Genomic DNA, 18,082 nt, shown 5'->3' on the forward strand with positions numbered 1-18,082 from the left:
TGCACCACAACATTATAATGCACAGTATGAAAAATGGATATTCATTTTGAAGTTTGAAATAAGCAATTGAATGTGTAATATCAACCAATATAACAACAAAAAAAATCTTTAATTTGGCCAATAACCGATAGAGGTTAATTCAGGATAATTAGGACATGTTTTTGGCAAAAAGTGTCCCAATTTCCCAGAATTCACTCTGTCACTCCCTAGTGAAAACGTTATTTATGATTTTTTTTTTAAAGATCTATCCTTTAAAAATGAGTGTTGTCTGGATGAATCTCACTCATATCAAGTAATAACTTTGAGTATTTTGACTGTTTCTTTGCTGAACCTCAGTTTGTGTTGTTCATCTCCACACTCGTGTTCCAGTGAGCATCTGTGTTCCCGTGATGAACGAGCGGCTCAGTCCCGGAGCAGGCTTTCACACTCTTGCATCATGTGCTCCAGATGCTCTACAACTGCCTAAAAATATTAAAGCTGTCTGCAAGGACTTAATGCCCTATTTCTGCCCAGTGGAACTGAAAGATGTGTGTGTGTGTGTGTGTGTGTGTGTGCGCAGATTGAAGCCTGCAGTAAAGAGGCAGAGAAGATCGACTCGCTCATCAACTCGGGCAGCCCGACGCTGGTGTCCCACGTGCCTCTGTCGGCGTTCCTGCACTCGGAGCTCCAGCTCTCCACCGTCAGCTTCTCGTCGGCCTCGTCCCTCTCTCTCTCCCTCGGCCTGCTCTCCTCCTCCCTCATCCTGTCTTTTCACATCTTTTCTCCTCATAACCTCTGACCTTCACCGGTCACCTGACTGGAAACTGTCCCGGTCGACCATTACACTGCAAACTGACAATCAAATTCAGCATCAGCATCAGGAGATGGACTTTCTTCTCACTATTAAGGACCTCCTCAAAAGGAAGCCGTTTCTCAAGGTCAAGTGAAACAGGAAACGGAAGAAACATGTCGAGTTCAGACGATTGCTGCTTTTAGATCTCTCACGGACCCGATTTACTCAAGCACATATCAGCTTTCTATAGAAGCCTGTTTCTGCCACCAAATAAAAAAATCTGAAAGGTAATTGCGACTTTTTCTCTTTTTATTTTATTCCTTTTTAACCTTTTTCCCGCAATTGTGAGTTTATATCACTTAAAAAGTCGCAACAGCAACAAAAATAAAAAAAGTCTGAATTTTGGCAAAACCGTAATTGCGAGAAAAAAAGTGAGAATTGAGTTAGAGTCGTAATTGCTATAATAAGTCAAAATTGAGAGTTAAAAAGTCGCAATAGTGAGAAAAAAATCTGAATTAATTTCGCAATTGTACGATTTTTTTAAATTGAGTTAGTCGCAATTACGATAAAAAGTCAGAATTGTGAGATAAAGTCGCAATTATAAGTCAGAATTGTGAGTTAAAAAGTCGCAATTTGCGATAAAAAGTCAGAATTGTGAGATAAAAAGTGGCAATTATTAGTCAGAATTGTGTTAAAAAGTCACAATTGTTAGAAAAAAGTCAGAATTATGAGTTAAAAAGTCGCAATAGTGAGAAAAAAATCTGAATTAAGTCGCAATTGTGAGATTTTTTTAAATTGAGTTAGTCGCAATTGCGATAAAAAGTCAGAATTGTGAGTTAAAAAGTCGCAATTGTAAGAAAAGGTCAGAATTGAGTTAAACCTGTTTCATTTTTATTCTGTGCCAGAAACAAGCTTCCACAGCTTTCAAGTGGCCTGAGGATAAGTTTTATTTTAAGTATGATATATTGTTTGAAATATTGTATTGTTCCTTTAATGTTGATCAATTAAAAAAATCCAGAAAAGAGGAGCCCAGCCATGTAAACAAATATGACAATCGTACTGCTTATCCGTAAAGTGGTAAACACAATATGCCTTGCTTATAAATTTATATATATAAATAAATGTATGTGTATAGATTTTTTTTTTTTTTTATGAAGTATTGCAAAACCTTTATGTTCATAAGAGAAGCAAAATGTTCTATTTTGAGATGTTTTTTCTGACGATTTTAAAGCTAATGCCTGCATGATTGACAGTGTTTTTACAGAATGTGTTGTATTGTCGTGTTGTGTTTCTGTCTGCACCACATTAAGGGCCCTTGTTTCAATCAGTATTATTTGGCTTAGGCAGCTGTGTAGCAGTGTAGGGCCTTACTGTGTCTGTCCGTCTCACTGTATGTGTGTAACACTTCCCATGTATATTTTTATATGATAATAATAAATGTGATCATATTGCCGAAGGATTTCATCTGAATGTTTATATCCTGGTTTAGACTCGGTCATACAAGCAAATAATGGAACCCTCTAGGCTACTTAGTGTCAGTAAAAATCTGTTTGGAAAGAAATTAATACTTTTATTCATCAAGGATGCATTAAATTGATCAAAAGTGACAGTAAACACATTTATAATGGTACAAAAGATTATATTTCAAATAAATGCTGTTCTTTGGAACTTTCTATTCATTAAAGAATCCTGAAAAATAAAATGACGGTTTCCACAAAAACCTGAAGCAGCACAACTGTTTTACACACTGATAATAATCATAAATGTTTCTTGAGCATCAAATCATCATATTAGAGTGATTTCTGAAGGATCATGTGACACTGAAGACTGGAGTAATGATGCTGAAAATTCAGCTTTGATCACAGGAATAAATTACACTTTACTATATATTCACATAGAGAACAGATGATTTACACTGGAATAATATTTCACTGTTTTTACTGAATTTTTGATCAAATAAATGCAGCTTTGGTGAGCAGAAGAGACTCTTTCAGAAACATTAAAAACTCTTCCCTACCTAAACCATATTATAACCATTATAGATAATTAACTATTACTTGAATTATATATATATATATATATATATATATATATATATATATATATATATATATCTCTCTCTCTCTCTCTCTCTCTCTCTCTATATATATATATATATATATATATATATACATATATATGGAAACACTTTACTTGAAGGGGTGTGCATAAGACTGACATGAATATGAAGGAGGTTTTATGCATTTTAATGACAATTGTCATTAAGTGCCATTCGCTCAATTATGTAATTTTTAATGCAAAGATGACATTGTTTGAGATGACAACTTGACATAAACCAATACATCATAACCTGTCATAAATGTGTCATAAACATGTGTCATTAATCATCAAACTTAAGAAACTACTTAGCTTTATGGGTTAACATTACGTTAGAAATATGCTCTGCAATAGTATCAGCTAATCGTCCACATGAGAGCTGATGTCCAACAGTTTACATGTGTGTTTGTTCCAGTCAGTCTGTGTATTCACATCACTCATCAAACCTCGTCTTCAGAAACACACAGTTCTACAGAGATCAGATGAATCTGATCACTTTTATTAATAAAGAATACCTAAAAATGTAACAAAACAAAAAAGCCCAGAAGGATTTTTAAGATTTATTTTATGTTCCACAGAAGAAAGAAAGTCATACAGGTTTGGAGCAACATGAGAGAGAGTGTTTCAAATTAACCATTTCAAATGATACTGCTGTTCTTTTGCTGTTTTAGTTTCCAAGACTTTTTATTGCCTAAAGTCTGGCGATTTTCCTTTATTGCAATACTGAGTGACTCAACATATTGTCAGTGGGTTAGACCAGCAAAAGAGGAAGTGACTGTCAGTTCTCAAGAAGAGCCAGAGCGACTGACATCATCAGATGACCACTGCAAACACGCGAGTGTGATCTCAGACACGCGAGTGTGAGCGCTTCAGGTGTGTGTGATCTCAGACACGCGAGTGTGAGCGCTTCAGGTGTGTGAGATCTCAGACACACGAGTGTGAGCGCTTCAGGTGTGTGAGATCTCAGACACGCGAGTGTGAGCGCTTCAGGTGTGTGAGATCTCAAACACACGAGTGTGAGCGCTTCAAGTGTGTGAGATCTCAGACACGCGAGTGTGAGCGCTTCAGGTGTGTGAGATCTCAAACACACGAGTGTGAGCGCTTCAAGTGTGTGAGATCTCAAACACACGAGTGTGAGCGCTTCAGGTGTGTGAGATCTCAAACACACGAGTGTGAGCGCTTCAAGTGTGTGAGATCTCAAACACACGAGTGTGAGCGCTTCAAGTGTGTGAGATCTCAAACACACGAGTGTGAGCGCTTCAGGTGTGTGAGATCTCAGACACGCGAGTGTGAGCGCTTCAGGTGTGTGAGATCTCAAACACACGAGTGTGAGCGCTTCAAGTGTGTGAGATCTCAAACACACGAGTGTGAGCGCTTCAGGTGTGTGAGATCTCAAACACACGAGTGTGAGCGCTTCAAGTGTGTGAGATCTCAAACACACGAGTGTGAGCGCTTCAAGTGTGTGAGATCTCAAACACACGAGTGTGAGCGCTTCAGGTGTGTGAGATCTCAAACACACGAGTGTGAGCGCTTCAGGTGTGTGTGATCTCAGACACGCGAGTGTGAGCGCTTCAGGTGTGTGAGATCTCAGACACACGAGTGTGAGCGCTTCAAGTGTGTGAGATCTCAAACACACGAGTGTGAGCGCTTCAGGTGTGTGAGATCTCAAACACACGAGTGTGAGCGCTTCAAGTGTGTGAGATCTCAAACACACGAGTGTGAGCGCTTCAAGTGTGTGAGATCTCAAACACACGAGTGTGAGCGCTTCAGGTGTGTGTGATCTCAGACACGCGAGTGTGAGCGCTTCAAGTGTGTGAGATCTCAAACACACGAGTGTGAGCGCTTCAAGTGTGTGAGATCTCAGACACACGAGTGTGAGCGCTTCAGGTGTGTGAGATCTCAGACACACGAGTGTGAGCGCTTCAGGTGTGTGAGATCTCAGACACACGAGTGTGAGCGCTTCAGGTGTGTGAGATCTCAGACACACGAGTGTGAGCGCTTCAGGTGTGTGAGATCTCAGACACACGAGTGTGAGCGCTTCAAGTGTGTGAGATCTCAAACACGCGAATGTGAGCGCTTCAGGTGTGTGAGATCTCAAACACACGAGTGTGAGCGCTTCAAGTGTGTGAGATCTCAGACACACGAGTGTGAGCGCTTCAGGTGTGTGAGATCTCAAACACACGAGTGTGAGCGCTTCAAGTGTGTGAGATCTCAAACACACGAGTGTGAGTGCTTCAGGTGTGTGAGATCTCAAACACACGAGTGTGAGCGCTTCAAGTGTGTGAGATCTCAAACACACGAGTGTGAGCGCTTCAAGTGTGTGAGATCTCAAACACACGAGTGTGAGCGCTTCAGGTGTGTGAGATCTCTGTGAGCGCTTCAAGTGTGTGAGATCTCAAACACACGAGTGTGAGCGCTTCAAGTGTGTGAGATCTCAGACACGCGAGTGTGAGCGCTTCAGGTGTGTGAGATCTCAAACACACGAGTGTGAGCGCTTCAAGTGTGTGAGATCTCAAACACACGAGTGTGAGCGCTTCAAGTGTGTGAGATCTCAGACACGCGAGTGTGAGCGCTTCAGGTGTGTGAGATCTCAAACACACGAGTGTGAGCGCTTCAGGTGTGTGAGATCTCTGTGAGCGCTTCAAGTGTGTGAGATCTCAAACACACGAGTGTGAGCGCTTCAAGTGTGTGAGATCTCAGACACACGAGTGTGAGCGCTTCAGGTGTGTGAGATCTCAAACACACGAGTGTGAGCGCTTCAAGTGTGTGAGATCTCAAACACACGAGTGTGAGCGCTTCAAGTGTGTGAGATCTCAGACACGCGAGTGTGAGCGCTTCAGGTGTGTGAGATCTCAAACACACGAGTGTGAGCGCTTCAAGTGTGTGAGATCTCAAACACACGAGTGTGAGCGCTTCAGGTGTGTGAGATCTCAAACACACGAGTGTGAGCGCTTCAGGTGTGTGAGATCTCAAACACACGACTGTGAGCGATTCAGGTGTGTGAGATCTCAGACACACGAGTGTGAGCGCTTCAGGTGTGTGAGATCTCAGACACACGAGTGTGAGCGCTTCAGGTGTGTGAGATCTCAGACACACGAGTGTGAGCGCTTCAGGTGTGTGAGATCTCAGACACACGAGTGTGAGCGCTTCAGGTGTGTGAGATCTCAGACACACGAGTGTGAGCGCTTCAGGTGTGTGAGATCTCAGACACGCGAGTGTGAGCGCTTCAGGTGTGTGAGATCTCAGACACGCGAGTGTGAGCGCTTCAAGTGTGTGAGATCTCAAACACGCGAATGTGAGCGCTTCAGGTGTGTGAGATCTCAGACACACGAGTGTGAGCGCTTCAAGTGTGTGAGATCTCAGACACACGAGTGTGAGCGCTTCAGGTGTGTGAGATCTCAGACACACGAGTGTGAGCGCTTCAGGTGTGTGAGATCTCAGACACACGAGTGTGAGCGCTTCAGGTGTGTGAGATCTCAGACACACGAGTGTGAGCGCTTCAGGTGTGTGAGATCTCAGACACACGAGTGTGAGCGCTTCAGGTGTGTGAGATCTCAGACACACGAGTGTGAGCGCTTCAGGTGTGTGAGATCTCAGACACACGAGTGTGAGCGCTTCAAGTGTGTGAGATCTCAAACACGCGAATGTGAGCGCTTCAGGTGTGTGAGATCTCAAACACACGAGTGTGAGCGCTTCAAGTGTGTGAGATCTCAGACACACGAGTGTGAGCGCTTCAGGTGTGTGAGATCTCAAACACACGAGTGTGAGCGCTTCAGGTGTGTGAGATCTCAGACACACGAGTGTGAGCGCTTCAGGTGTGTGAGATCTCAGACACACGAGTGTGAGCGCTTCAGGTGTGTGAGATCTCAGACACACGAGTGTGAGCGCTTCAGGTGTGTGAGATCTCAGACACACGAGTGTGAGCGCTTCAGGTGTGTGAGATCTCAGACACACGAGTGTGAGCGCTTCAAGTGTGTGAGATCTCAGACACACGAGTGTGAGCGCTTTAGGTGTGTGAGATCTCAGACACGCGAGTGTGAGCGCTTCAGGTGTGTGAGATCTCAAACACGCGAGTGTGAGCGCTTCAGGTGTGTGAGATCTCAAACACACGAGTGTGAGCGCTTCAGGTGTCTGAGATCTCAGACACACGAGTGTGTGCGCTTCAGGTGTGTGAGATCTCAAACACGCGAGTGTGAGCGCTTCAGGTGTGTGAGATCTCAGACACGCGAGTGTGAGCGCTTCAGGTGTCTGAGATCTCAGACACACGAGTGTGTGCGCTTCAGGTGTGTGAGATCTCAAACACGCGAGTGTGAGCACTTCAGGTGTGTGAGATCTCAGACACACGAGTGTGAGCGCTTCAGGTGTGTGAGATCTCAAACACGCGAGTGTGGAGATCTCAGACACGCGAGTGTGAGCTCTTCAGGTGTGTGAGATCTCAGACACACGAGTGTGAGCGCTTCAAGTGTGTGAGATCTCAGACACACGAGTGTGAGCGCTTCAGGTGTGTGAGATCTCAGACACACGAGTGTGAGCGCTTCAGGTGTGTGAGATCTCAGACACACGAGTGTGAGCGCTTCAGGTGTGTGAGATCTCAGACACACGAGTGTGAGCGCTTCAGGTGTCTGAGATCTCAGACACACGAGTGTGTGCGCTTCAGGTGTGTGAGATCTCAAACACGCGAGTGTGAGCACTTCAGGTGTGTGAGATCTCAGACACACGAGTGTGAGCGCTTCAGGTGTGTGAGATCTCAGACACACGAGTGTGAGCGCTTCAGGTGTGTGAGATCTCAAACACGCGAGTGTGTGCGCTTCAGGTGTGTGAGATCTCAAACACGCGAGTGTGAGCGCTTCAGGTGTGTGAGATCTCAGACACACGAGTGTGTGCGCTTCAGGTGTGTGAGATCTCAGACACACGAGTGTGTGCGCTTCAGGTGTGTGAGATCTCAAACACGCGAGTGTGAGCGCTTCAGGTGTGTGAGATCTCAGACACGCGAGTGTGAGCGCTTCAGGTGTGTGAGATCTCAGACACACGAGTGTGAGCGCTTCAGGTGTGTGAGATCTCAGACACACGAGTGTGAGCGCTTCAAGTGTGTGAGATCTCAGACACACGAGTGTGAGCGCTTCAAGTGTGTGAGATCTCAGACACACGAGTGTGAGCGCTTCAAGTGTGTGAGATCTCAGACACACGAGTGTGAGCGCTTCAAGTGTGTGAGATCTCAGACACACGAGTGTGAGCGCTTCAAGTGTGTGAGATCTCAAACACACGAGTGTGAGCGCTTCAGGTGTGTGAGATCTCAAACACACGAGTGTGAGCGCTTCAAGTGTGTGAGATCTCAAACACACGAGTGTGAGCGCTTCAAGTGTGTGAGATCTCAAACACACGAGTGTGAGCGCTTCAAGTGTGTGAGATCTCAAACACACGAGTGTGAGCGCTTCAGGTGTGTGAGATCTCAAACACACGAGTGTGAGCGCTTCAAGTGTGTGAGATCTCAAACATACGAGTGTGAGCGCTTCAAGTGTGTGAGATCTCAAACACACGAGTGTGAGCGCTTCAGGTGTGTGAGATCTCAAACACACGAGTGTGAGCGCTGCAAGTGTGTGAGATCTCAGACACACGAGTGTGAGCGCTTCAGGTGTGTGAGATCTCAGACACACGAGTGTGAGCGCTTCAGGTGTGTGAGATCTCAGACACACGAGTGTGAGCGCTTCAGGTGTGTGAGATCTCAGACACACGAGTGTGAGCGCTTCAGGTGTGTGAGATCTCAGACACACGAGTGTGAGCGCTTCAGGTGTGTGAGATCTCAGACACACGAGTGTGAGCGCTTCAGGTGTGTGAGATCTCAGACACACGAGTGTGAGCGCTTCAGGTGTGTGAGATCTCAGACACACGAGTGTGAGCGCTTCAGGTGTGTGAGATCTCAGACACACGAGTGTGAGCGCTTCAAGTGTGTGAGATCTCAAACACGCGAATGTGAGCGCTTCAGGTGTGTGAGATCTCAGACACACGAGTGTGAGCGCTTCAGGTGTGTGAGATCTCAGACACGCGAGTGTGAGCGCTTCAGGTGTGTGAGATCTCAGACACACGAGTGTGAGCGCTTCAGGTGTGTGAGATCTCAGACACACGAGTGTGAGGGCTTCAGGTGTGTGAGATCTCAGACACACGAGTGTGAGCGCTTCAAGTGTGTGAGATCTCAGACACACGAGTGTGAGCGCTTCAGGTGTGTGAGATCTCAAACACACGAGTGTGAGCGCTTCAGGTGTGTGAGATCTCAAACACGCGAGTGTGAGCTCTTCAGGTGTGTGAGATCTCAGACACATGAGTGTGAGCACTTCAGGTGTGTGAGATCTCAAACACACGAGTGTGAGCGCTTCAGGTGTGTGAGATCTCAAACACGCGAGTGTGAGCGCTTCAGGTGTGTGAGATCTCAAACACGCGAGTGTGAGCGCTTCAGGTGTGTGAGATCTCAAACACGCGAGTGTGAGCGCTTCAGGTGTGTGAGATCTCAAACACACGAGTGTGAGCGCTTCAGGTGTGTGAGATCTCAAACACACGAGTGTGAGCGCTTCAGGTGTGTGAGATCTCAGACACGCGAGTGTGAGCGCTTCAGGTGTGTGAGATCTCAGACACGCGAGTGTGAGCGCTTCAGGTGTGTGAGATCTCAGACACTCGAGTGTGAGCGCTTCAGGTGTGTGAGATCTCAGACACGCGAGTGTGAGCGCTTCAGGTGTGTGAGATCTCAGACACGCGAGTGTGAGCGCTTCAGGTGTGTGAGATCTCAAACACACGAGTGTGAGCGCTTCAGGTGTGTGAGATCTCAGACACGCGAGTGTGAGCGCTTCAGGTGTGTGAGATCTCAGACACGCGAGTGTGAGCGCTTCAGGTGTGTGAGATCTCAGACACACGAGTGTGAGCGCTTCAGGTGTGTGAGATCTCAGACACACGAGTGTGAGCGCTTCAGGTGTGTGAGATCTCAGACACACGAGTGTGAGCGCTTCAGGTGTGTGAGATCTCAGACACACGAGTGTGAGCGCTTCAGGTGTGTGAGATCTCAGACACACGAGTGTGAGCGCTTCAAGTGTGTGAGATCTCAAACACGCGAATGTGAGCGCTTCAGGTGTGTGAGATCTCAGACACACGAGTGTGAGCGCTTCAGGTGTGTGAGATCTCAGACACACGAGTGTGAGCGCTTCAGGTGTGTGAGATCTCAGACACACGAGTGTGAGCGCTTCAGGTGTGTGAGATCTCAGACACACGAGTGTGAGCGCTTCAAGTGTGTGAGATCTCAGACACACGAGTGTGAGCGCTTCAGGTGTGTGAGATCTCAAACACACGAGTGTGAGCGCTTCAGGTGTGTGAGATCTCAAACACGCGAGTGTGAGCTCTTCAGGTGTGTGAGATCTCAGACACATGAGTGTGAGCACTTCAGGTGTGTGAGATCTCAAACACACGAGTGTGAGCGCTTCAGGTGTGTGAGATCTCAAACACGCGAGTGTGAGCGCTTCAGGTGTGTGAGATCTCAAACACGCGAGTGTGAGCGCTTCAGGTGTGTGAGATCTCAAACACGCGAGTGTGAGCGCTTCAGGTGTGTGAGATCTCAAACACACGAGTGTGAGCGCTTCAGGTGTGTGAGATCTCAAACACACGAGTGTGAGCGCTTCAGGTGTGTGAGATCTCAGACACGCGAGTGTGAGCGCTTCAGGTGTGTGAGATCTCAGACACGCGAGTGTGAGCGCTTCAGGTGTGTGAGATCTCAGACACGCGAGTGTGAGCGCTTCAGGTGTGTGAGATCTCAGACACACGAGTGTGAGCGCTTCAGGTGTGTGAGATCTCAGACACACGAGTGTGAGCGCTTCAGGTGTGTGAGATCTCAGACACACGAGTGTGAGCGCTTCAAGTGTGTGAGATCTCAAACACGCGAATGTGAGCGCTTCAGGTGTGTGAGATCTCAGACACACGAGTGTGAGCGCTTCAGGTGTGTGAGATCTCAGACACACGAGTGTGAGCGCTTCAGGTGTGTGAGATCTCAGACACACGAGTGTGAGCGCTTCAGGTGTGTGAGATCTCAGACACACGAGTGTGAGCGCTTCAAGTGTGTGAGATCTCAGACACACGAGTGTGAGCGCTTCAGGTGTGTGAGATCTCAGACACGCGAGTGTGAGCGCTTCAGGTGTGTGAGATCTCAAACACGCGAGTGTGAGCTCTTCAGGTGTGTGAGATCTCAAACACACGAGTGTGAGCGCTTCAGGTGTCTGAGATCTCAGACACACGAGTGTGTGCGCTTCAGGTGTGTGAGATCTCAAACACGCGAGTGTGAGCACTTCAGGTGTCTGAGATCTCAGACACACGAGTGTGAGCGCTTCAGGTGTCTGAGATCTCAGACACACGAGTGTGAGCGCTTCAGGTGTGTGAGATCTCAAACACACGAGTGTGAGCGCTTCAGGTGTGTGAGATCTCAGACACGCGAGTGTGAGCGCTTCAGGTGTGTGAGATCTCAGACACACGAGTGTGTGCGCTTCAGGTGTGTGAGATCTCAAACACGCGAGTGTGAGCGCTTCAGGTGTGTGAGATCTCAGACACGCGAGTGTGAGCGCTTCAGGTGTGAGATCTCAAACACACGAGTGTGAGCGCTTCAGGTGTGTGAGATCTCAAACACGCGAGTGTGAGCGCTTCAGGTGTGTGAGATCTCAAACACACGAGTGTGAGCGCTTCAGGTGTGTGAGATCTCAAACACACGAGTGTGAGCGCTTCAGGTGTGTGAGATCTCAGACACGCGAGTGTGAGCGCTTCAGGTGTGTGAGATCTCAGACACGCGAGTGTGAGCGCTTCAGGTGTGTGAGATCTCAGACACTCGAGTGTGAGCGCTTCAGGTGTGTGAGATCTCAGACACGCGAGTGTGAGCGCTTCAGGTGTGTGAGATCTCAGACACGCGAGTGTGAGCGCTTCAGGTGTGTGAGATCTCAAACACACGAGTGTGAGCGCTTCAGGTGTGTGAGATCTCAGACACGCGAGTGTGAGCGCTTCAGGTGTGTGAGATCTCAGACACGCGAGTGTGAGCGCTTCAGGTGTGTGAGATCTCAGACACACGAGTGTGAGCGCTTCAGGTGTGTGAGATCTCAAACACGCGAATGTGAGCGCTTCAGGTGTGTGAGATCTCAAACACACAAGTGTGAGCGCTTCAGGTGTGTGAGATCTCAGTGTGAGCGCTTCAGGTGTGTGAGATCTCAGTTATTTGTCACCTTCATCCAGGACTGAATTTCCATGCTTTGCACGAACATCCGAGATATTTCATCATCCGGCTCGGCTCTCAGCGGGAACACACAGATGCTGAAACACACGTTAACATGATGATCTGACACTGCATGGAGAAAATAAAGCCCCAGAGAAAACACCAATAGTGTGTTTCTGCTGTAAAATCAGGGCACCACAACTTTGAAAAATGCATGCTTGTTCAAGTTAAAAAATGCAGTGATTCATTTAAACAAACATGAAAACATTTTTTTTTTATAAATTCTTTTGATAAAGTTGTAACAATGAAATTGTCTTGATAACTGTGAAAGCTTGTAGAAAAATGTAGATGCTAATTAAGTCATATATAGCATGTGCTGAAATAAAAAAAAATAATTGGATCTAGGACCACCATTAAATTAGTTGTAGTTTTTCTTGAGGTTTATGTTTTTATGTTGCGATTTATGTTTTTTTGTTGTTTATTCTATAAGTTCCTCTATCTCAGTGTGGTTTGTTACATAATTGCATTCAAAGTTGTCATAAATAGACTGATGTTTTTTTAGGTTGTTAATATAAGCAGTTTCTCAGTAGGTTTGACTGTAAAGCTGCTTTTTCAGAATAATATGTATTTGTCCACACAAGCTTGGCTTCAAATTCATAATCGTGCTCCTGAAAATGAGCAAAAAGTGTGTCCTGCATTACTTTATCAATATCAATGATTGATGGGAATCTCATTAGAGCCTGAAATCCCACATCTGCAGGTCTGGCAGGATTTTCTCCATTAAATCATCATGACAGGATGAGACAGACTTTTTACATCTTAATAAAATGCCTTGAAACATGATCTCTGAGGTTTGCAGAGGAGCGAGCAGCATTATCATGATGAAATGTCCATCATTGCAGTAAATGTGAAACATGAGCAGGAACTATACGTTTGTGCAAGAAAGCTTGGAAACTCGTGACCACAAGCATGAAGTGGTGAAGCGTGTGAACAGAAGATTCTCACGCCGACACAATGATGACAACACACTCCTCACAGCTCAGTGTCGCTGTTCCTGATCAGGGGAAACTCTCACACGTCCGGCGTCCGTGACACATTCACTGCTCATACTTCAAATGGCAAGCGAGTAAACAGAGGGTCTAAATATGGTGTGAACTGATTAAAATGATGTAGCATTTTTTTCATCATCAACCAACATCTCAAAATGCTCAAGATGTTGAATAAACTGGTTTGTGTGTTTTTTTGTTTCTTTTTTGTTTTGTTTTCTCAAAATCCTTAAATCAAGACCAACATTTGTGCAGCTCACTCAGAGTTTCAGGCCACATCAATACAAATCTATATAACCTTCAGTCTCTGCCCTTGAAGCTTCATTTGAGGATCAGTTTTTATTCATATTTGGAATTATTGAAATTTTAATCTTTTATTTGGTTGTTTTTGTCTATTTCTGTTTCAAAGTGTATTTAGTAAAACTGAAAATGTTGAACTGTAAAAAGTTTGGTTCAGAAAAAAAAGTGATTTTAAAGAGAATAAGTGAAATATAAAATCTTACAAATATTATAATCTGCTGTTTAGTTATGCGCAATACTAATGAAATACAGTGTTGCACAATAAAAAGTCTTATTATTATGGATGTTACTTAATTAACCACAAGTAACAAATGTATGAAAAAACATGTTTGAGTTTCTCTTTCCAGTGACAGACGCTCATTATTATGACAGATCATGTTGTGCAAGATCAGTCAGTTAACTCAGTCATATGCATATGTTACTTATTTAATACAATTAATGTGAAATTATCCACTAATATTCTTGCGTTTGTGTACATCAGAGCGAGTGCTGCCCAGAAATAGCAGCGTAAAGAAGCTCAGAATAAATGAGTTTACTGTCTCTGACCACAGCTTGTTATTTGAATTATTTATATCCTTCTTTTATTTGTGTAAAAGAGTGAAAGCTTGCAACCTTCTTGTGTCAGTGATGGCTCAGAGGTGTTTATGTGCTTTAGATGTGAGTGTTATTGTTATTTAAACACTTTTGTTCTTTTTCTGAAGCCGTCAGATGCTGAGAGAACAGATACTGAGACATGTGAAAGACGGGAACTTTCTAAAGTCTTCGAAGCTGCACTGTAAAAAATCCAACTTACGTTTTGTATGACAAACTCAGTTTTTAAAGTTTATTCAACTATTTAACATAAAAAAGTTGAGAAAAGTTGAGATAACTCAAACACCTAAGCTGAGAAAACTCAAAAATGTCCTGCAGCTGGTTGCCTTAAACTTTTAAGTTTTCTCAACTTTTTTTTTTTTTACAGTGGGCTTTTAAACAAAGAAAAATGTTTTAGACACTTAAAAACACAATAAATACAAAGTCCAGGAATCCTGCTTATTTTTCCTGGCTCCCATATATTGCATCTATATTATGATTTTTTATTTTTATTTTTTGAAAGATGTTTGTCAGCTGATTAAATGGCATTTTGTCAAGAGGTCATGAACTGAGAAATCTAATTTTCCTTGAACTTTTGACATACAGTATAAGAGGTCATTATACTATAAGAATATGCTGTAAGTTTCAGAACTGAAGACCTTGTTCATCCAGAATCATTATTGTAACCCAGAGAGACTCGTTGAGGAATGTGTGTATAGATCATCACATCTTTAGCCCCGCCCACTGGCGCTTTAGCCCCACCCACTGGCGTGTTCGTGAGATGAGGAGGAGAGAAGAGGAGGATCACTGACTGGACTATAACATTAACTTCCAAAGGATCCTATTGCTAGGAATTGTCTCAGTTGAGCATTATTTATTTGTTTTCGGTATGTTTTACTGTGGATTGTTTGGTGAATCAGTTGCAATTTCGTCACAGACTTTGCAAACAGACTATTTATGATATGGACTCTACAGTAATGCATGTTAGTAACTGTGTTAATTCTAATGCCTGATCTGTGACCAGTGATTTCTGATATATAATGATTCACGTACAGTCAGATGTTCTTCATCTATGTGCAGTAAATCAAACCAGTGAGTGACTTAATGGTCAACTTCACATTGTTTCTCTTAGTAGGATGAAAATAATCTGTTATTTAAACTGTGCTTAAATTATATATAGAAAGTGATCAAAGAAAGCGTCCCTTTAAAATCGCTGGAGCTGTCAATCAAACAGCACGTGTTTATCAGTGACTGAGATCTTGCCTCTCGCCCAAAACTCTCATTATAATCAACAAATCTCTTATTTACATCGTGTTTGCACTGTTAGTTATGATGAAAGCATTCATTACTGTGCAGAAATCGAGTTGCAAAGATGAGTTCACTGCATTCATGCGCTCCACATGTCTGTGATCGGCTATGCTCATCACTGCAACCTTTCATGACACGATCTAAATATAATTCCATAGATCTAAATATAATACTATATAATCAACACTTTACACCATTAGTTAACCTTGAGAGCTGTAACAGTAAAGACGTGCTAAAAGTTTACAAGATAATTCAACATGTATTACTAGCTATTTCATATGCAGAAATGTCAGCCAATCACAGCAGTGGGCGTTTACACTGAAGTCTCACAGCCAATCACAGCAGTGGGCGTTTACACTGAAGTCTCACAGCCAATCACAGCAGTGGTTGTTTACAGTCTCACAGCCAATCACAGCAATGGGTGTTTACAGTCTCACAGCCAATCACAGCAGTGGGTGTTTACACTGAAGTCTCACAGCCAATCACAGCAGTGGGCGTTTACACTGAAGTCTCATAGCCAATCACAGCAGTGGGTGTTTACACTGAAGTCTCACAACCAATCACAGCAGTGGGCGTTTACACTGAAGTCTCACAGCCAATCACAGCAGTGGGCGTTTACACTGAAGTCTCACAACCAATCACAGCAGTGGGCGTTTACACTGAAGTCTCACAGCCAATCACAGCAGTGGGCGTTTACAGTCTCAGAGCCAATCACAGCAGTGGGTGTTTACACTGAAGTCTCACAGCAGCCAATCACAGCAGTGGGCGTTTACACTGAAGTCTCACAGCAGCCAATCACAGCAGTGGGCGTTTACACTGAAGTCTCACAGCAGCCAATCACAGCAGTGGGCGTTTACACTGAAGTCTCACAACCAATCACAGCAGTGGGCGTTTACACTGAAGTCTCACAGCCAATCACAGCAGTGGGTGTTTACAGTCTCACAGCCAATCACAGCAGTGGGTGTTTACACTGAAGTCTCACAGCCAATCACAGCAGTGGGCGTTTACACTGAAGTCTCACAGCCAATCACAGCAGTGGGCGCTTACACTGAAGTCTCACAGCCAATCACAGCAGTGGGCGTTTACACTGAAGTCTCACAGCCAATCACAGCAGTGGGCGTTTACACTGAAGTCTCACAGCCAATCACAGCAGTGGGTGTTTACACTGAAGTCTCACAGCCAATCACAGCAGTGGGTGTTTACAGTCTCACAGCCAATCACAGCAGTGGGTGTTTACACTGAAGTCTCACAGCCAATCACAGCAGTGGACGTTTACACTGAAGTCTCACACAGACACGCCCCGTCAAACAGAGCATTTAAATCAGAGGCTAAAATCAGGGTAGGAAAAAAGTCTTTTATTTCTAAATTATGACCATTTTTGAAGTATAAATCATACTAACATTATAAGTGCACCCTAGGAAACATTACAAAACAATGCAGTTCATGACCCCTTTAAACTACAGTACAAATCCTGAAATACTGATGTCATAAAGAGACATCGGTAACACTTTACAATATGGTTTATTTGTTAACGTTAGTTAACTACATTACATAGAACATTAACATGAACTAACAATGAACAGCTGTATTTTTACTAACATATTTTAATACAGATACTGTAACAAATGCATTGCTCATTGTTAGTTAATCTTAGTTATCTTAAGAAAGCCATAATAAATAAATAAGACAACATTCTAATTAGTGGTGTCTGATAAATATTGCATATTGAAATTTTATTCAAACATGACTGTTTTTATACATATTTGTCCTCGGCTGTATATGATGTGAAAGTTTAAAGAGTGTTTCCCTTGAGGTTGGTGTTTTTACAGTCTTCCGGTTCTCTGTGCTGTGTGTCATTTATAGCCCAGCGCTTCACGAATAGGCCGTGAGTGTGTGAAGTGTGTGAAGTGTGTTAACTGTGCCGTGGCCAACACAGGAAGTCAGTGTTAGTTGTCGAGGAAACGCCACCAGAGCGACCAATAGAGAGCCTCGACCTTTTAGACAAAACAAGATAACACTGTCTAAAAAAATAGAGCAAAGACATCTTGACATTTAGCTGAATGTTCCAGAAGCGTATGCGAGGCTATAGCAGCATGATGATTAACAGCAGCTGGATTACAGTCACCTGAGGTTCACACACAACCCTGGATCACAGTTGCAGATCACGGCTAACAGGAGAAGATATGAGTTACACTGTTAAAAAAAACCTGTGAAATTTCCGGTAAAAAAACGGCAGCTGTGGTTGCCAGTATTTTACCATAAAAAATATGGTGGCAACATTTTAGTTTTCACAAGACAACCCTTATATTTCATAAACATTATCATTCAATTTCACTAAAGTATTAAAATCTGCTTTATACCTTTGTAATATATTTGTCACATCCACCGTCTGTCTTCCTCATCTGTCTTTGCACTACACTCCCCAGAATCCTCCTTGGCGCACACCTGCACTCACTCTCCTCTCTCTCCTCTAAGTAATTATCATCATCACCTGTACCTCGTCTTCTCACCCCTTTATATTCAGCACTCAACCTTCAGTCATCGTCTGGTCTCGTCAAGACATGTCAATATGTCAATACATGTCTATTCATGTCTATTCATGACACACAGACTCTCTACTTCACCTACCTGCATACTTACCGTCGATCCCGATCTTCTTCAGCCTGTCTTCAGTCCATCTTCAGAGAATCTTCATCATCTGCATCTGCAAGAGAAAGAGAGACTTTGTTATCATTCAGTTAAGATCCAATTATCTACTTCCTG

General features: G+C 44.2%; 1 protein-coding gene across 1 annotated transcript in view; it reads left to right on the top strand.

Annotated features, from left to right (window-relative positions):
* reck (reversion-inducing-cysteine-rich protein with kazal motifs) overlaps positions 1–2,231 on the top strand; it is a 69,805-nt gene extending 67,574 nt beyond the window's left edge. Inside the window, exon 21 of the mRNA XM_084103050.1 lies at positions 560–2,231. Within this exon, the coding sequence (XP_083959176.1) occupies positions 560–778 (219 nt within the window). The 3' untranslated portion in view covers positions 779–2,231. The remainder of the gene's footprint in view (positions 1–559) is intronic.
* Positions 2,232–18,082: the final 15,851 nt, after the last annotated feature.

The sequence above is a fragment of the Abramis brama genome, assembly GCF_963993115.1.
Source record: "Abramis brama genome assembly, chromosome: 24".
NCBI classification, from domain to species: Eukaryota; Metazoa; Chordata; class Actinopteri; order Cypriniformes; family Leuciscidae; genus Abramis; species Abramis brama.